Genomic DNA, 20,435 nt, shown 5'->3' with positions numbered 1-20,435 from the left:
CCTTCCACTCTGTAAAGAAGGATGATTAGCGAAGCTGTGTATGTGGGCCCCCTTAAAGACGAACTGCACCTCCACGGCGGGTCGGGTCGGCATTGCACTATCTTCGGGATCGGCCCACGTTTGGGGAGTGCTTTACGCCTGCTTCACCTATGGCGCGGGTAGGACCGGCATTGCACTATCTCCGGTATCGGCCCACGTATGGGGAGTTTCTTGCTTACCCCGCCAACGACACGAAAATTTTCTTGGACGGTAGAAGTATACAGCTTCGCTGTAAAAAGATTATCATAAACGCACAGCGCAAGATATGATTACAAGAGCCACAGTGCTAGGTCGTCAAAGGTCTGACTATCGACCACGTTTGGTTTTATATTTATATCTAGCGCCGTATCTTCTAAATACCTTTTTTTTAGCAGCATGGATAAAGATAGCTGGGACGCCCTTGAAAAGTGCATTCTATGTACCGAGTATATTGTGTTGCGCTGTGCAGAGAGACGGCAGTTTCTTATACATAATGACAAACAAGATTTATGATTCGAAAGGAGCCGAAAAATACTACTCTGACATTATGATACGATGCTGTCCTCTTAATGTTATAGGATAATACCTGCATAGTGAATACAGGAGATCACATGGACAGTCTGTCTCTTCAGGCCTCTTGTTAGCCGTTTAATTTTCTGCAGGAGAGCCTGACAAACAACCTAAATGAAATCTGATGGGTCGTCCGTTGTATAGGCTCACTCAGAGTGAGAGAGAGAGAGAGAGAGAGAGAGAGAGAGAATAACCATTTTTATTGGGTGAATGCAGCTTTGGAGAGGCGTCCTCATTCCAAAATACCTTGAGCTCGGGCCGCGTCCTGGGCCCTCGCAATCAGCCGTTGCCGATCCTCGAGGTCGGAGCTGGCCAAGGCTCTCTCCCAAAGCTCGTTGGTGGGGTAAGGGTTCGGATCTCAAGACTCACGCCTACTCGGACTCAGCTCGACTCATTTAGGCTCAAACTTACGCCCACTTAGCTCGCCTGGGCTGACTTATGTTGATATGCTCACGGTATCATTCGGACTAACTCAAACTCTAGGGTCATGGGGAGTCTGAGTTAGTCGACTCACGAGTTCGCGGACCTATGCTGGCAGGAAGAACAAGGAGGGAGAAAAGCTATTTTGGAATTGAAAACAAAAATATTGCAGCCGTCAGCTTGCACGAACTACCACATCTGGCCACCAAGGGCGCCAAAAGACGCCAGCGTGACAGTGGCAGATCTGGCCCCACCTTTAGCAACCACACCGTCGTTTGGTTGTGGCTATGTTATCCGCCTCCACGTTTGCAGCAAAGTACCAAGGACCGTGCCGCGTCGCTGAACACTCTTCAGCAGTGAATTACGTCGTCGAGCCCGTTACATCTCCCTCCGACTAGCGCCGTATTGACCACGAAACGTTTCACGTCAAGCGCCTCATACCCTAGTTCGACAACCTCGTCCTATCCCCACCCGGAGTCGCCACGAGGCTCCTCTTTGCCACCGGGACCAGCAGACAAGCGTGCACGCCAGGCGGACTGCCATCGCCTCTCTCCCGTGCGCCAGGCTAGAGGTCGAGCTGGTGGCGCTGATTGATTATGTTGCTGCCCGTCTCTTGGCTGCGCCAGCGTTACGCGGTTATAGAACCCGCATAACGGAGGTAACAAACATTTAATAAGGACCCGGTGTTATGCTCCAATTGCGACTTCAGGCCATGGGTGTATACTATAGGTGAGAAACACTCCGAGCGCGAAGTATCATGTCAGTGTGACTTATCGGTCGATGGCACGTTGACGACGGTTTATCTTAGACGGATGCGGGTATCTTGGAAAAGGTGCAGCCATATTGTGGCACATGTGCGAAGAAAGCGTGCGAAGCGACTGCGAGTCACATTCGCTGCCGGTGAACATGGTGTCCGCGCCCTAGGCGCGGAACCGCTTTGGGTAAAGTGAAGCTCGGGACAGCAACTCGAGCAGTTCTTGGTTGCACACATCTGAGTGGCGACTGAAGGCGTAGTGTGAACCTGTGGTCATCTCGACGACTTTCACCGTGCCGTACTCACCTGCGAGAGCGATAGAGACATATAGGTGTTAAGACCACGAAGCTAAATGCAAACTTCGCGGGCTCTCAGTAAGCCTCAGTAAAGAATAAAGTTTGTAGAGCCAAAAAAAGAAGTATGGATATTCGAAGGAAAAGAAAGTTTCAGAACAAAAATTTCCGTCCGCATAACTGTCGTAATAAAAAAAATTTAAAAAATCTACTAAGTCAGCCATTTTGGCCTTTCCGAAAAAATTATTTAAATAATTTCCCATTGATGTAAAGAAGCTGGTCTGGAAGCCGAGTCCGGGATCATCACCTTAACAGGAGCGCCACCTTACCGGGGCAGCCGCATCATCATTTGAACCACTTATGCGCGATCTCAACTTTTGAAGAGATAGCAGACTACAGCACGTCGTCAACTTCACGAGCAACTCGAAGAGCCGGAAGCCTGAAACGATGAATCAACGAAATGAGGTCTTGCTAAAACCTGCAACGTGCAGCTCACGTAGAATACGCCTTACGGAATCCTGCAGAATCTCTAGCGCTTCGAGCTGTCCCTTAATTCGTCGTCGCGCCGCCATCGCGGCTACACTAGACGGGCGCACCGTGAACGGGACGAAGTTCGAAAACGACCATGCACTAAAAAATTAAGTGCAGGTTACGAGAACTGCAAGTAGTCAAAATTTATCCCGAGGTCTCCACTATATATAAGCTGTCTTTCGAGAGCCTACAGCTGTTGATAAATTAGACCCAGTCAGTAAAACAAATAAATAAATAAATAAATAAATAAATAAATAAAAGCCATTATTCGTGTGTGACTTGTAATCATGGCGACGGAAAGCATCGTCATAGATGTCGACGCAGCTCGCAACCGGTCTCCGTTGGCAGGACGCATACGGGAAATCACTCGCATCTATCGGCCTCACTTCACTTGCACTCAACAGCAAGAAACGCTGGAGTTTGTCGCGTGAAGCAAACGTCGCGTATTAGTGTATTTTGTAGTAATCTGGCACCAGAGCATAGAAGTTACGAAGCGCGCTGTACCGCTCTATGTGGACTTCGTTCATGGCTGCCCGAAAGTGAGCCGAAGACAAGGACCCGCGGTGTAGAGACAGGCGCGTTTTCACGCCGCCGCTTTTGGCTGCTTAACGCCAGTTGTAAATTACGCTCCAGGGCCACATTAACGCGAGACAGCGTTTTGATTCGTGCACGCACTCCGTGATGTTGCAAAAAAACTACAAAAAAAAAACAATAGCTGCGTGATAATACTTGAGCCCGTGATCTCGTTCAAACCTCGGCTAATCAGGTTCCCTTTGCTGTCGTAGAGCCACGTTCTGCCGGGATCGTGGCCCAGTTTGCGCAGGAATTTCCTGTTGTTCTCGGTGGAGATGAGCTTGTCCGTGCCGCTGATCATCACGACCATGGGCACGCCCCGTTCGCGCAGCGTTGTCAGCTGGCGCTCGTACTGCGAGAGAGTGGCTAGCCGTTATGTGCTGGCAACTTCCGCAATCACTGTTCTAGTCGGCCCATTTCATATCCGCGGTAGGACGAAGGCCTCTCCAAGCCTCCAATTTGTTGCTATATATATATATATATATATATATATATATATATATATATATATATATATATATATATATATATATATATACCGTTTTCACTCCATTCTAAGCACCCCCTTTTTTTCACTATCGCGATGCCCAAAGTGAGGCCGCTTAGATTCGAAAAATCTAGAATGACCCCCCCCCCCCCCCTTCTCCTTTCGCTGCGACATCACGACGAGACGGGTGCGAGAAATAACATTTTATTTTGCAAACATACAAAAGAAAAATCAGTGCAGACAGTGAACCAACCGCTTGTGTAGGATTCTCAGTCACTATCACTGCCACTCGAGTTCGTCACACCGCTTGAACCGCTGCTCTCGGTATCCCACAGCAGGTCGCCTTCCGTTCCGTCGAAGCTGTTTGTGATCGAGCACTTCTTAAATCATTTGACCACAACGTCCACTTGGACCCTCTTCCACGCGTCCGAAATCCACTTTGCGATGGTTGATGGGGACGCTTTCTACAGCTTTTCCGTCGGCGTCTTCTTCCGGTCAGGGTTTCGCATCCACTCTTCGTACTCCTGTCGGAGATTGACTTTAAAGGGTTTGTTGACTAAAACGTCGAGGGGTTGCAGCACTGGCGTCATGCCACCGAAATGCCACCGATGCCACCGATGCTTCCGTTGGCCGCGAAACGCGTCCAACGGTCTATCGAGCAATGATTCCAGAGTGAGCAAGCTTGTCTGGCGGCCTTGGCCACGCGCTCTTCCTAACCAATAGGGGGTGCTTAGATTCGCATGAAAACTTTTTTTCCAAACGTTTTCGCGAAAATAGAGGGGGGGGGGGGGTGCTTAGAATCGCAAAAATACGGTATATATATATATATATATATATATATATATATATATATATATATATATATATATATATATATATATATATATATATATATAACGAAGAAAGAGTGCGACGTACGTTGAATAAGCACAGTATATTTGACTCAGCTATATATATATATATTATACATACATGACAATATAGCAATATATACGTGACAATATAGCTTTCAATGTCTCAATATTTTCACACCACCGTTTTTTTTTTTTTTTTTTTTTGCCGTGCAGGCTCGCCATACACTACGTTTGAATTCCCTCGGCACTTATTCCGTTATTCTAATAGACCACTGCTTAGCAGCTTTACGGATTGTATGGCCTACCCAGTTCCATTTTTAAAGCGAAGCTTTCTATGTCTCACTGATTCGTCTGTGAGCGCCGAAAAGGCACGGCAGGAAAACCAACTTACACATCTGCGTATAACACTACAGTTTACATTCCCAGTACCGCGCCAACGTCGACTGACCAGCCGGCCGTCCAGCGAGCCGAGGAAGGGTCTTGGAACCGCGTCCGCGGCGGGTGCCCAGACCCACTAAAAGGACGCCGGGCTCAAATTTTATTGATTTTAAAATAAAGTTTACGCTCTCTCTCTTAAAGGAAGATGGTTGAACGCCACGCTACCCAGACGAACTGTATACAGGGTGTCCCACATAACTTTAGCCAATAATTTAAATATGAAAGGCGCGTCAGAAGCGAATTGAACCGAACGCATACTATTCGCAATAGCCTATAGTAACTCAGACAATTTTTTTTGTTTTCCCCATAACTCACTAATTAAGTTTAATTACCCAACTTTTAAATTATTGGCTGAGGACCCCAAGTATGATAGGCAGAGTCGTAGAGCACCTTCAGAAACCACCAACCGAGTTGTTTCCTTAGCCTTAGCATGGTAATCCTCAAGTCAACCCTCAGTCTTCGCCGGTCAACGCCCACATCCATTTTCTTGCAAGTCAGCTTTGCAGTCCTAGCAAGCATTAATCAGAGCGAAATGACGAGAACCGAAGTAAAAAAGAAGTCAACAGGACGAATGCTGTTTACTTATTCTTTCTTCCGTGCTCGTTTTTATTTTACGCTCATTAATCTTCAACAGTATGATATGAACCAAGTAGCCCAAAGACGAATAATCCTCAGCTCCAAGATTGCTAAGACAATAAATGAAAACAATTCGTTGTTCAAGTATTTTCGATTAGTCCCTACCCCTAATCATTAACGATCTAGCAGCTTCAATAATTATTGCAAGAATAGAGGGAATAACGTTGGAGAGATTGTGTCTCCTTGCCTGACACCTTTCTCCATCGCTATTTTCTCCCTTTTTCTGTGAAGAACTGTGCTGCCTGTAAATCCTCGGTAGCTATTTCCTCAGATATCTATGCAAGCTTTCCTCTACTGATTTGCTACATTTCATGTCTTCTTATGAACCTTGCAATTGGCTACTTCCGTAATTAACTGAAAATAATTTATAATATGCCATTGTTGTCAGTATCATCACCAACACTTGCGAAATCTCTCGATATCTGTAAATCAAGTGCTATTGTCGTTATCACCACCACATAACAGCTACCCACTCGAGACCTCGTCTCGTCTGTCTGAGCCAAGACGGCACATAGCTACCTGAAATAAGGGCCCCACATCGCATACTAAACTTCTGAATAATGCTTTGTCTCTCTCCCTTACTCGCGTCCATGCGCCTAGGCCACCACTGGGTCTCTCTTGCTTTGCATTCCTTAACCGCTTACAGCAGCGGCCGCACAGGTATCGCTGACCACAAGCCCGGCCGCGGTGAATATGCAACGACAGCGTCGAAGTAACTAGTACGCGTTCCGCGTATGCCACCAGAAGTCTTGTGAACCCACGGCTCCTTTAGCTCAGGGGAGAAGTGTAGCCGATCTTTCACTTCGCGTTTGGGCCACCGATTTTACATTATGGCTTGTATTTTTATATCGTATGTTCTTTCCTTTCTGTTTTTTGTTACGCCATGTATTTTTTGCCACGCTTACAAGTTTCTATTTACCATTCTTATTTTGTATACGATGTTTTTTGCCATGTTGTTTGCCTTCCTTATTTTGTGATTTGCCTCTGTATTTACTTTGCCCCTCCCCTCTGCAATGTACAACCGTACCTTGAGGGTATGATAAATAAATAAATAAATAAATAAATAAATAAATAAATAAATAAATAAATAAATAAATAAATAAATAAATAAATCCTACTTTGAGTTTGTGGGCCTGGCTACATGTGTTCTGTTAGGTGGAATATGTTGATGTGCCTCTTGTGATCAAATCTATGGGTTGCAGCAAAAAAACAGCATACGACGTCATCTTTGTCGAAAAGACTACATATTACCACTAGTATTAACACTAGTATTACCACTAGTAAACAGTATTACCCCGAAACGGCAATGGCGCATGCACATAGCTTAAACTGTGGTGAAGTCACTTGTGCTACGGTTAAGCAGTTGGCGAAATATTGAAAATTGGGTGTCCGACCGTAGATTGGAATTTTTTCCGTTAGCAGCTGGCTTCCTTTTTCTACTGAGAGAGTTCTAAGAAAATAATGTGGCACAAAAGTGTGGCTTAGTGATGCAATTAGTTTACCCGTAAGCGTTTCATTGCGAAGCGCCTAGAAAAGACACACGATACCTTCAATTTAATGTTGTTATGATAACTTGGTTCTCTTTCACTTCGAAGGAGCTTGCAACTGTGTGAAAGGGCTATCCTTAAAGCAATAAAAGGAGGATCTATACAAACGCAAGTTATTTTCTCGAAATGTCGGCGCTCATAAACTTGCACATCTCTTGATCTCTTTGATCTCCTTTAAGTCAACTTCCCGCCTTCTAAGTAAATTTTGAGCTTTTTCTAGGCGACTCCTTCAATATATCCTACTTTAAGGCACGTTCGGTGCGACCACGTAAAAAATTAAGTATACTTTAAACCGTAGCTCCTGCTTGCTAAAAAATGCGTGGACGTATGGGCCCATGTGAGAGCTTCACTCTTCAAAGCAGCTCTGATGTGCCTGCTTGACAAGCAATAGCTTAATCCTACGTTTCCTCAAGGAGGTTTCAATGCGACTTTGTGACAGGACACAGATACGCGTGCGGAGATAGATACAGGAAGGTATACTAACCCGAGTGTCGTCGATGCTTGTGGTGGACAGGTAGGCGAAGAATACGTCGTTCATGTTAGGCTTCAGCGGGTGCCCGTTCAGCTTCATAACCCATTTAGTGAATGCCGCAAGCACGGACAACCCGTACATATTCCGAAGCATCCACTCCATCGGCTTCAAGTTGACTGCGAGACTCCTTGCAGCGCTGCGCATTGGAAATATAGGGCAATTGCACAGAGTGAGTCGTGAGTAACTAGTTGTTCCCCAAGCAAATTCCAAGCTGACCGAGACGAACTCAAGGCACTTGGAATTCAATATCAATACAATGCTAATTTGTGCTGGTTGATGCGATATCGCAACTCTGAATAAATGCTCGCCACATAGCCGCCGCGCCGAGAAACAGCCGGTCGAGGTTGAGGAGGTGTTCTGTGGTTCAGGTTTTAAGCGAAAGAGGGCGCCCTATCACAGCACGCGCTGAATGCCTCGTGTAGTTTTGAAATCATCGTGATACCGCCGCTCAAAAGCCCGGAAACGAAAAAAGAGGGATGTCGAAAGACTTTGTACCATCATGCGTTCATCGCGGCGGAAAAACAGCAATGTATGATTTCATCGCTTCCAGAAAGTAGCAGATAACGCGCATCGGACAACCATCCCTGAATGAGAAATTCCGCATCGGGAAAATGTGACTGATACTACACTGGTCACTTCGAAGCCCTTCACTCGGGTCGACTTCCCTCTTCCCGGCAAATAGACCATTGTTTTCTTTTTGTTTATTTGAAATAATCTCGCTGGCGTTTCAAATCACGGAATGCATATTATTCAGGCAGGTGCTTTGATAAGTTATAGAAATGCACGCTTAAGCTTCATTTGCTTTTGTTCGTTTTTAGTTTTCTGCCCAAGCATTAGCATTAGTGTTAATAGTGCTCTAAGCGGCAGGAATATTCTCGCTAATGTACTGGTGTCTCGCTAGTGTCTGCAGGCACGGTTGCAGGAAAGACAGCTATCTCGGAAGGTCTGAAGTTGCTCATGACAGGTGTTATGCCGCGAGGCGATATATCGTTTTCATAGCATGTTTTAGTTTAGCGGTGCAAGCAGAAGATGCTGATTTCTCATTCGACGCGGTGAGATAATTTATTTGCTCGCAAGAAACTTAGAAGCAGCTGCAAACAGCGCTTGTTCCAGCTTTAGAGCGTTTGACCTGCGTACTGCAGCGTCGCTAGTTTACTTTCCAACGCTGTGCACCGAGCAAAATTCCATGACAACTGGTTCAATTCGTTTCGAAGTCACGCACTTGCACTACTAGAACTGAAGTGAAAGAAAACCTTTGCTAAATTTTGGAAATCTGTTAGAGGAAACTCAACTTGGTCCGATGGGTTGTTATTCACTTCTCACGTTCCACCTGGCTTAAGAATTTATACAGCGGGAGGTTTTGCCGTGTTTCCAAGCCCGCGCCCTGCCTCTAATACGGCGTACTGCGAGCACGGACGAGTGCCAGTCATCGGACGTAGATGAGCTTATCACACGAATGAGCGAACTATATAAAGAAGGTGCAACCCGACTCACGAAACTGACTGTTGTCATCTCATTTTGTGCCCCTCTGGCCCCATAACTTATGCGCTAAGGCGGATTTCACGTACCTCTCAGTACCAAACTTTAGGAAATCTATACAGCTTAATTTTGATCGCCTTAGCGGAAGAGCGCGTACGTGCAATATGAGGGGGGCCGTTAAGGTATGTCTGCAGGCCTTTCCGGTCTTGGAGGCTGACTTCGGCTGGGTAGCATGAGGAAGCCCAGTATACCATTTGCTTGAGCAGGTTAGGTCTGCAGCAGCAGTGTTGGGTTTGTGGGGCTCGTCGCATTGATGGCACACCCGCTCGGTTATTTCCTCGTCAACCCTGCATTCCAAACCCCCATGCGTTGTCAGTCCTGGCTTTCTACGCAGCGACCAACCTGACGTCGGTGCCGGTGGTCGGCATAAGGAGCGCCAGGGATTTAACTTGGACGTCAGATTGCTCGGCGGTCAGTTGGACCGCCGGGTACGCACCCGAGCTGTGGCTCACCAGCATGTCGACCCTGCAAGGACTCCGCAAAGTTACACTGCTTGTGGGGGTTAAAAGTGAGTGGATATTTCACTCTGTCCTAGCTGCGCCACTGCTGAAACTGGCCAGAGGAACAAATAACGTCGTTAAGTGGCACAATATTTAAGCCTCGCCGATAGGCATCGTCATCATCATATCTACGTAAAAAGTTTGCCAGTGATATCTCCAATTGTGCTTTTTCGCGCACTTGTTGACAGCTTAGCACTGCAAATTTCTTTATTCCAAAACACCGCCTAATCCTCTGCCTCCCTCGACCGCGCCTCCCACTCCTTGGAACTAGGGGTGGGCGATTGCTGGAAGTTTCGTATACGTATTAAATATTACTCATTAACTATCCGTATGCATATTCAAATATAAATATTCGGTATTTCTTAATATTTGAAACTAATTAAATATTTCGCAGTAAGTGACTGTTAGAAGTCCAGAGTAAAAAGAGAACAAGGTGAAAGCAGGAGCCAGTGTTTCGACGAGTGGACTTGTCTTCTTCAAGAGGACATACGCTCTCCTCGGCACAGTATATATAGGTGCAGTTCTTTTAAAGGAGGGAGAGGGTAGAACAAGTGGGCGAGGCAATGACCGAGTGTATGTTAGCAGTGGGAATGTAAAATTGTGTTACTGAACGTTGGTGGAGGAATGTCAGGTAGCACCGCGTGTCAGCCGGTTGACGTGTCACTGTGGATTCCTCTTCTCGTGGAAGAGGCCTGGACGACGGATGGGGAGGGGCATTACCTGCTTCGCTAGAATCCTGTTACTATTGTTCGTCTGTTAAACGAAGTATCGCAGATTATCACAAGTGCAACAATGACAGAAGTTTTCGAATGAATGAAGAAACAAAACTGATAATGCAAGTTATGTTTATGTTATCGCGGCGGAAACCTACACGAAAACCTGCGAATTTTGCTTGTAGGCAGTCAATTATGTGGAATTTTTCTCTTTTACGCTACGACCAGTGCTATTTTCATCGCAACATGTATATACGGCAAGCAAGTCCTTCAGCAATTTTTTTCTTCTTTCTATTCTTCTAAAGTTGTCTTTTTTTTATGCCACCATTTATTTAGCGTCCGCGAAAACTTCTATTCCATAAAGCGCGGCGTTTATTCTTCTAGAAAGTGCTTGCTACCCAGCTCTATATATGGCGAGAGGCTACTCATGCAGTATTTAATGACAGTTATGTGTTTAAATCTGCTTCTTTGTCCCTGATTGTTAGCTGTTTGCTCTAGTTAGTACAGGCATGTGTCTGCTCTAAATACGTGCACGATTCTGCGTTCCGCTATTCCATATTCGATTCGTTATTCGCTGCTCAGTATTCGTATTCGATTCATATTTTCAAAAAAATTGATATCTGACCATCATTGCTTGGAAGCCATTTTGTTATGTTACGAGACCACAGGCTACCGGCTTTATACGAATTGTTTTGACCTACCCAAATCGACTTTGTCCTCTTATTATCAACTAGAATGCCAGCATTCGCGCTTTGTGGCATATTGTTACGTGCGAACCGTTTACTTAGGAATGCAAGCCATGTCAAGGGAAACGGTTGTCGTTTTTTCGGGAGCAGTCCAAAGGTAGCCCGCCGAACGCCGTCGTCCTCTTTCTCCACCCTCCGTCCATCTTTGTCATTCGTGCTCCTTCTGCCCATTGTTACGAGAGCTCGTGACATTATTACTGCTTTCCTGTCTCGTAACGTTATAACTCAGACAATCATCGCAGATGGGCTGTGTCGGAACTTTCTCGTTTGATCGCGTGTTTCGTTGTCGTCGTTCTATTATTCTGAAGTTTCTTAGCTTTGAGTCCTAGCTCCGTAGGTCAGTACTGGCTAAATTCACTGATTATTCGCTGATTTCTGCGACCGAGACGCCCTTCCGGCCGAAGACACGCGCTTTCTGCACCGCGCCCGTAAATTTATTAACAGCGCGTTGAAGTGCATCGATGTGACTGAAAAGGTGGCGAAGTTACCGCCCATTCAGTGATTGACGGGTGCTTCCTCCCATGCTCATATAGGTAAAAAAGCATATCACTGCACAGAATCACAAAAGTTTGTCAACCTGGACTTTGCATCCACCTATAACCTAAACGTTTCGTAAAGGAAGATGCCCGCAACTCACTCTTTTATGTCGAGCTCCTTGAGGAAATCGGTGGCAAGTTGGGCTTTCTCCTCGCTGCTGTGCCACCAGTAGCGGGTCTTCTCGGTGAAAGAGAAGTCTGACGAAGACAGTGAGCGCGGCGTTAACGTGTATGAAGCTTTCGAAGCTACAACAACTTAGCTACCTGCTTGGGCTATAGAGCGACTGCATGTATACTGTGCGGTTTGCATGTGCTAAATGATAGAGTTGCTGGACAAGTTATTGTTACAGAGATTGCACCTCGTAAGCTTCTGCAGTATAGAGGACGTCCCAGTCTTATAACATACCAGCTCGAACAGCCACTACGCTTCTACATAATTGAAGTAAACACCGAACAACAAAGAAACTTTCATTTATGCTAGAGGAGCTAATTTCGGTAGAAAATCTACGGAACCTCATTGCAGAACTTTCTAAAGAAGGGTGACCGATGAGGTAGTCGTGAATGCATCTTCGTTATAGACATATGCCTGAAAGAAGTTTGCATATTTAACTTTCGACGTGAAGCTATCTCCAATCTATGCTGGACATGTTACTGCTTGCTTCTTCGTCCTTTTCTCCTGAGTATGGCAAAATTTGCGCATACATTAACGTGCCCAACTTAATGCATTGTGGGGCCTTTAGAAACATCCACTGATTTCCCCGTTATTTGTAGTATAAAATTACTGTTTGGTGTGTCTGCAGGCAGAATCCACCTAAAAGCAACAACCGTCAGACTGCCAACCACTGAAAATGGCGTGGTCGGGCGACCCACCTGTCCACGCCATCTTCAGTGACTGACAGCGCATCTCGCGGTTGTAACAGAGCTAAGTAAGCGTTCACAAAGATCCCTGCAGCGGCATGGCTGCGTCGCTCACTGCTTATAGTGTTCTGCGCGCCTAAATGCAGTGGCACTTATAGATCTCTTCGTTGCATTCCTCGCGACCAAGGTTGTAATGTGATGGTAGTACTTAGGAGGAGTTAAGGCGCTGCGAGAAAAAAAAAATCCGAAAATGAAGCTGCCAGGGCTCACCACTTGAAACGCAACGACAACGACGATAACAAAGAAAATAACTGGAAAGTTGCCCCAAGAAGTGGACAAACTGATAAGCTCAGCGCCACGTGTGGCATTTCTTCGGAAACACAACCACTTCTGCGGGGCTGAGAGGAGGCTGGTGCTCTTCGGGAAAGAGGGTGCGTACCATACACACGAAGAGTCGAAATTACAGATATTATAACTAGAGTCCCGGGTGAGTGAACTCAATCATGCTCTTGAACACTGCATGCCACATGTCAGCGTCAGTCGTCCGCTTAGCGCGGAGAGGCCCAGGTATTTAGTCGCGGCGGGATGTTATACTACACAATCTGCCAAGGCAACAATTAGCAATAAACTATAACGCTCCCCAGTGCTAGAGGTCAAAAGCCGCATGCGATCTCCGGTAAAAGGCACACGATTGAACAACTGGCGTACCTTCTGTTCCGCGAGATAACGCTGGTGTTACAGGACGCGGACAGAAAAAAGAATAATGAACACATATGCGCACAGCACAATCCCACTGTCACACATGTCGCCTGTCTGCGTCCCATTGGGCCGGTTTTTAACCGTCAAGTTTCAGCAGCCTGCTCAGCTTTTCGTGCTAACGCTAGTCCCCCTCAACAGGGAATGTTCGGGCCAAGAGTGCTCGGGTTACGAAAGCAAAGCACGCGTTAGTTCTGCTCTCGCTGTTGCATGTTACCACGATGCACGGGTAAATACGGTGAGGGATAAGAGCTTGCCGCTCACTGGGCCAGTTGAAGCATAGAACGTCGGCGCCGTGCCTGTTCAGAAAAGGGATGGTGTAGCTGAAGTCCTGATACTGTCCCGGCGATCCCGTGAACACGAGGACCAGCGGCCGTTCACCGCGCTCCTTGTGCTCGGCCCGGTCCATGCCCGTGTGCACGTACGTCAGAGGGACCACGGCTCCCGTGTCGGGTGCGTGCTTGTATCCGAGGCGCCCCTCGGCGCGCCACTTCTGCGGTGTTGCGGCCAGAACAATATCCCCGATTGACGTGTAAAGCTAGCGGAAAGTTACGAGACAGATAAAGTCGCAATCGACCTGAGGTTACATGATAAAAAGTGAACTGCTTTTTCTGTATCACTCACTCGCGCAAAAGCGGGCGCACTCATGCATTAGCATATGCATACCCTAAAGTATTTGGGAAATTAACTTGGACGAAGTTAACATTGGAAAAATGTGAAACGGCAATTGCAGAGTTTCCATGCTCTAGAATAGCCTTGCTTATTCGCTGCATGCTGGGGCGAATGACCTCACCGTGCGATTAATAGCCTGGTGGAGTGACTCGCTAGCACAGTGCTTCCGCGTATTTTGGGTGGTTAAAATTGGCACACAAGAGCTTTAGAACCACGGGGACGGGCAGACGCTCTGTGAATTCTGCTCGCGCCTCATCCGAATCAAATGTCGAATTGTTGGAGCGTGTTTCTTGTACCCCCAAATGGATGGAACGATAAAAAAATGAAGCCAACCATCGTTCCCATGTATGGCAGGGATAGTTGGTAGTAGTTCTCTACATAGCGCAGGAGGTGTAGCTTCATTTGTGAATTATGGCGACATCTATCGATAAAGTTGTTTCAAACAATAAGCGAGCGAAAATGATTCGAGAATATAGTATTTCTTCCATAGCCTTCCTTTCAGTAGCGAAAAGACGATGCAAATAGGAGCAAGTGATATACGGCAAAGTTGTTAGGGCGTCGCTGCGCACTAGCCTTGTAGAGTTCTCCACAAGTGGTGACAACGATGTGCCGCTCCTTGTACGGCAACGCAGTACTGTGAGGGTGCGGATGACCCAGCCGCCTCACGGCAGAAGTGACGTGGAGTCCCCGGAGGTGACACTTAGGCGGTTTCCGCACTTTGTCGGCACCGACGTTAGCACTGCCGGCTACCGAACCGTACGGCCAAGGCGACGGCAAATTCAGACCGGCATCTAGGGCTGCTGATGCGCGGCCCCGGCGTGCTCCTGGAGTCAGACTGCCTTGACGAAGGACTCGACATGATGAAAGTCCTGCGTCATCAGTGGAGCAGCGGCACGCTGTGTTTCTTCGGCAATCATTTTCTCTCTCAAATGTCTGCGGAGCTTAAGACCAGTGTTGTGAAATGAGCTCGTTGGTTCATCTTGACAAGACGAGCTACAGCAAAAAAAAAAAAAGAGAGAAGAAGAAGAAGAAGAAGAAGAAAAACCACGCAAGAAGGCACAAAGGACGTCGCTGCGTGTGTAACTATGTGTGCCCAGGGTGTGTGCCTACCCGTGTTTCTCGCCAAGGAGATTTCAACGAGTGAATGAGCGAGTCTAGAGTGAATAAAGCTACTCGACTTTCTCATTCAGCAGGATAAGTGGAGCGTGTGTCGTTTACATGTAACTGTGGCTTCTCTATTGCTTTACAGGGCGCTCGCGTAACCGAGAAATTTGGAACACAGCGGTATTTCCCCAGAATGAGGATAGGGTACGTGCCAAATCGCATATTGAAAGCTCTGTGTATGGAATGTGTGTACAGTGTCCTCTTGAAGCGTAACATCTCTGACAAAGAAGCCTTCAAGAGTATTCGAAATGAGCGACAATATGACCCCAGACAGGCATCGCAGGTACCACGAACTCTCCCGCGAACACTTAGCAGGGTTAGTCACTTGACCTGTATGGCGGATGTATTCGGTTCCAGCAGTTTCTCCGATTTGACCGCTAGCTTTTATTTTGCGCACCCTCAATAAAGATTCGCTGTTTCCGCCCGCAGCAGTTAGACACCCAAGTACATCGCGTCTTCTTTCAAGTATACGTTCTATGTGAGAAATTCAGTTCTGAATTTACGATACGTTATCGCCAGTTTTCATTTACAAACAGTAATTCATTTTGCGAAGTTCCGCTTGAGTGAAATATGTCACCGGAAATACGAGTTTCATTGTCAGAGGTACCTGCCCGCGTGCGCCAAGTGCTATTTACTTCTGTTTTGAAGGCGCGAATAGCCGATGCCTGCTCTCATTTCTCCCTCGCAATATTCATACTTACAAGCTGCGAACGTACTACGGCGCAACTTTCGTATAACCGTACATGTAATAGACTCTAACCTCGAAATGTCTTGCTGTAATATCTGACATACAATTTAGTGGTGGTTAACTTATGGAGTTTAACGCCCAAAAGAAACATTGTGGCTATGAAGACAGCGTTGTGGAGAGCTCCCGATTAAATTTGACCACCTGGTTTCATTACGTGCACTATAATGTAAGGAGAAAAGCGCTTTTGCATTTCGTTACCGTCGAAATGCAAAACCAGCGACCAGCGTCCTCGTGTTCGGCAGCAAAACACTGTAGCTACAAAACCACCGAGAAGGGTTCTGAAACACGGAGCATTTCGAGCAACGATGCCTTAGTCAACGCTGTTGTTGTCTCTGCAAACATCCTGCAATCTCACCTGTTTTTTGCCACATGGCTCAGCAGAAGGGCACACGTTGCTTCTGGTCATCTACGAGTTGTGGTCACGTCGAGTCCAGGGCTGTCGAGTCTAGGGCACGTTGTCGGTGGAACAAGGTGCATTGTCGAGCAGGGAAGGGAACCCGAAGCCTTTATGGGTGCGGCCAGATGGCAAGAATATGCAGAAATAACATTAGAATACAATTTGTTTCTTGTTACTCTCGTCGAGTCAAATCGATAGTCATTAAACCGAGAGCGACCTCATCATCAAGCAATATCACCTATTCCTGAGGAATGCTCTCATAAGTAAGCGTCCCAAAGTCGTAAGCCCTGTAAGGTTTCAACACTGACACTAAGCACATCTCATCGCTTTGAGCTACAAAGCGGGTTTTGATAACATTCTGATTTTCATACTACCTATTTTCAATCAGCCATGAGAGGAGGTTGTCGGGGCTTCACATTTAATCGCACTCTTAATGCAATGGTTGCGTTTTGTTTGCTTTCTTCATTAGCTTTTAGTAAATTTTACTTGAACATGAAGTCCCGCGCACGGATCTCCTCCTGTTAATGCACAAATTTGTATGAATAATTGCATTATTTGTGCTTGCTTCATTAGCTTTTAGAAAATTTTACCTAAAGATGAGGTCTCGCGCATGGACCTCCTCCTGTTAATGCACAAATTTGTATGAATAATTGCATTATTTGTAATAAATCCGAATTTGTACAGTCCTAGGATCGCGCGAAAGTGACAAGAAATTCAGCAAAGCGTTTTCAAGTAAACGTGTAGCGGTATAAAATTTAAAATGTCAAATTCTCTGTTGTTTACTGCCTATTCTTATTATGCGGTAAGTCGCTTTACTGACCCTGTTATCACGGCGCGAAGTCTCGTCGCTTGTTTCAACGCGATACGAATAGTCATATGTTCCGTAATTACGCCCAGTAGTGGTACCAACTTCGGACAGTACATGTCATGCCGAATACGCTGGTGTCCAATCACCGAAGCTAATCCGCCTTTAGTTCGGTCAGTGCTCGTGAGAGGGATTTCCTGAACATGTCAAGTGGTGGTAGATTGCCTGAAAACGCACAATAATGCAGGTTTCTGGAAATTGCTTGTATTAAAATAAAAAAATATGGCCATTAAACCTGCATCTATTCAAATTTCTCGAAATTCGTAGTTATGCAATGTCCCTGTCTCAGGATGAGTTATGGTTACCAAATGATAAGCTATGTGCTGGCCCATCTTCACAACTACTATAACAAAGCCGGAATCGATATAGGACGAGTTGACATATATTTAACCATCCATTATTTAATATCTGACTATGTCCTTTACTTCCTCTTGATTTTGTACGTTTCCCTTAAGTTATGTTCTTGCTGGTATATTACTCATCTGCACGCTCGACACATTCCTTATATGTAACGTCGTGGCTCCTGCTTTTATATTGCGTGGCGAGAAATAATGTCTAGCCTAATGTGTACTATACATGTATACACATATGAATCGAAATCGCAGGTATTTCGACTTTGTGTCATCGCTACTCTATGTTACGAATTTCCTAGCTCAACTACCACAGGCACCCGTATTTATGCGCGGACAGAGCAGCAGCATAGAGCCTCGTCTTCAGGGTCTGATTCGCACAGTTCTATATAGGATCAACAACCTTGATGCGACCCATGGCTACAGCTCACTGGAATATAGAGCTTAATTCACGATATAAGGCTGCGTTTGCGGAGTGAAAAAATAGCGTACTTTTGCAGATGTTATAAACCATCTCATCGCAAAACATAAATTCACAACGATAAGAACAAGCGGGGCGTCGTTAATAATTGCTGCATCTACTGCAACGTACTGCAACTGAAGTACGGTGGTATGCATCACAAGGTGTGCTGAAAATAAAAGCAGTGCATCTTCAGAGGCTACATCGTTGAGCTCAACAAGGTATACAGCGGCGCAGAAGTCCAGCTTAAATGTTCTGGCACGAGCTCTTTAAGCAAGTCGTTCAAGCATTCCATTTGCAATTGCCGGCTTTTAATAGCCTCGTACTGAGAACGTCACAACCTGTCGGTATACATTCAAGGTTCGCGCTCTGCTGGTTCGAGAGCTTTAGGTAATCAGCACTTGCGGCGCTGAACTTTCTTGCAACGGTTCGACAAACTTTTTAATTGGCCAGTAGCAATGAAACACTAACACTCAAGCTATGCGCCCACGAAAGGCTAATTTCTGCAGTTTCATCAGCTTATTTTATGTCCACTGCTGGGCGACGATCTCTCCCAAAAATCTCTAATTACGTCTTGCTGTTTCGAAAGCTTAGATCTGTTTGCACCGCCACATTGACGAGACGTTTTTAAATATCGCATTATTCGTACGATAAAAGTGAGCGAACATGCTCAAGTAATGTTCGCGTGATGTCACTAAATATCGAAAGTTTCATCAACCTAATTTATGCCCGCTGAACGAGGAAGGCTTCTCGCCCAGCGATCTCTTTTTACACTTTCTTCGAAATGCTGTGTGTGCATACACCGCGATATTGCTGAAGCGTTTTGCAACATTGTACTATTTTTACGATAGTAGTGAGCTAAGATGTTCACTTGATTGCACGAAATTTCGACCTAAATGATGTTCGCCGCAAGACAAAAGCCTGTCCCGGCGATCGCCAATTACCCCGTTTCGAAAGCGTATGCGTGCTTACACCGCGATACTGGTGAGGTGTTTGAAGTGTAGCGTCATGGTTACAATAACAGTGAGAGAACATGCTCACCTGATGACACTGTCGAGCGGTTGCAAGCGCATTTTCACTAATCGTAGTAAACTCACCTATGGATGATTCGGTCAAACTGCTCTGGCATCGATGGAGTGAATTTTTTTCTTCGCTCCTGAAACATTTACTCGGCCCTGGCGAAGGCATTTGCCGAAGGCGCGCGGTAATTTTACACCGACATGGTAAGCATGACAGCCTCAGCGCCAGAGGCGCGAGTCTTTGTCGTCTTTTCCCACTTATAGCCTGATATTAGCACCGAAGTAATGCATTCAAAAACGTTGGCAGTCACGTACTTCCATATTCGAGATAAGCATTTCGGAAAGTATTTCGCGGCACTCGTCAGCGCCTGTCGAATTACGACTGTGTGGACCAGGCCCGCCGCTAATTTGGGTGCGTTCCGGACCACTTTTGGCCGGAAGCCACACACACGGCGTTGTGTCTTCTTTGTCCCTCACTTCATCTTCGTCGTATACCCTTACGCTGCTCGCCTGTAGCGCTAACACAACACAAACAGCTGAGGTTCTGTAAGCCCTTCAGATTAGAAGACAACGGTTTTTGAAATATTATCTACTGGTATGCTACGTCTGCGAAAGACTGTTCTAAATAAGACGTTTACACGCTGAAGGCAGCATCTCCGACCTTCATACCTCTATGTACTGCCGCGCTCAATATAGGTTGCAACCACGGAGTAAGTTGCGACACTAGAATGTGTATCTTTTTTTTGTGTTTGTGTGCGTGTGTGTAGGCGCTGACATTCTGCCATACAGTGGCCGTATGGCAGCATGACAGCGCCCACGCACAGAATAAAAATTCCTGGTCACCGTTCAGAGTACTGGTAGCGACCTATTTTCAAGAAAAGTGGCACTTCTCATTTTTATTATTGAAAGAGCTGAAGGGCGTGTTGCACTTCATATTGAACGCGATAATACGTGAAGTAACAGTCTCCTCGTGCTCATTGTTGTAAAAACCGCTTTTCTTGGCACACACGATACGAAGCTGTAACAAAACGTGGTGGGTTGACGTGTTGACACTCTATCCCGCATTTTTTTTAAAGTCAACTCGCGGTATTCGAAACGCACTTCACGGATGCTTGTTGCCGTCTGATAATGGTACACCGGCACAGATCAAATTGATGCCGATTTGGCAAAAGCTGACGGTAAGAACATGCCCAAACCACTTCTGTTCAGTTCCTCGTGTATCTGACGTTATATCTTTGATGAACATGTTACGTAACCGGCTTGAAGATAATTTTCGCCTAAAAAGGATTGAAAGCAGATTGCGCTACACTGCACAAGATGTCGCAAGAACTTAGCCCCCACAAAGCCCGAGCAACATTCCACGTTAAAGAAAATTAGAACAACGTGCTCACCTTTATTTCTAACCACGGAGAGTATACACTCGTACCAAGAGAACAGCGAAATGTTATTTGGGTTTAAC

The 20,435-nt window shown here is 46.0% G+C and overlaps 1 protein-coding gene across 2 annotated transcripts; it reads right to left on the bottom strand.

The window, feature by feature from the left end:
- Nucleotides 1–1,658: 1,658 nt before the first annotated feature.
- Nucleotides 1,659–20,246, bottom strand: LOC129386211 (uncharacterized). Of its 2 annotated transcripts, none has more exons than XM_055073842.1 (9): nt 18,999–20,246; nt 16,241–16,389; nt 14,547–14,842; nt 13,566–13,794; nt 11,789–11,885; nt 9,535–9,657; nt 7,606–7,789; nt 3,340–3,511; nt 1,659–2,068 (listed from the first exon to the last, which is right to left on the bottom strand). In XM_055073842.1, exons 2-9 carry the CDS (start codon nt 16,254–16,256, stop codon nt 1,929–1,931), a joined length of 1,257 nt encoding a protein of 418 aa, XP_054929817.1. In that variant the 5' UTR covers nt 16,257–16,389; nt 18,999–20,246; the 3' UTR covers nt 1,659–1,928. The 2 variants fall into 2 exon arrangements, with proteins under 2 accessions (XP_054929817.1, XP_054929818.1); XM_055073843.1 differs by having other exon boundaries at nt 19,055–20,246.
- Nucleotides 20,247–20,435: the final 189 nt, after the last annotated feature.

The sequence above is a fragment of the Dermacentor andersoni genome, chromosome 4 (assembly GCF_023375885.2).
Source record: "Dermacentor andersoni chromosome 4, qqDerAnde1_hic_scaffold, whole genome shotgun sequence".
NCBI classification, from domain to species: domain Eukaryota; kingdom Metazoa; phylum Arthropoda; class Arachnida; order Ixodida; family Ixodidae; genus Dermacentor; species Dermacentor andersoni.
This window is presented reverse-complemented; position numbering and strand designations above follow the sequence as displayed.

Coding starts and splice junctions, on each gene's coding strand:
- LOC129386211 (XM_055073842.1), bottom strand. Junction 13,795..14,546: donor CTTGTGGAGAACTCTACAAG/GCTAGTGCGCAG, acceptor GCAACACCGCAG/AAGTGGCGCGCCGAGGGGCG. Junction 9,658..11,788: donor AAGGAGCTCGACATAAAAGA/GTGAGTTGCGGG, acceptor GAGTCCTTGCAG/GGTCGACATGCTGGTGAGCC.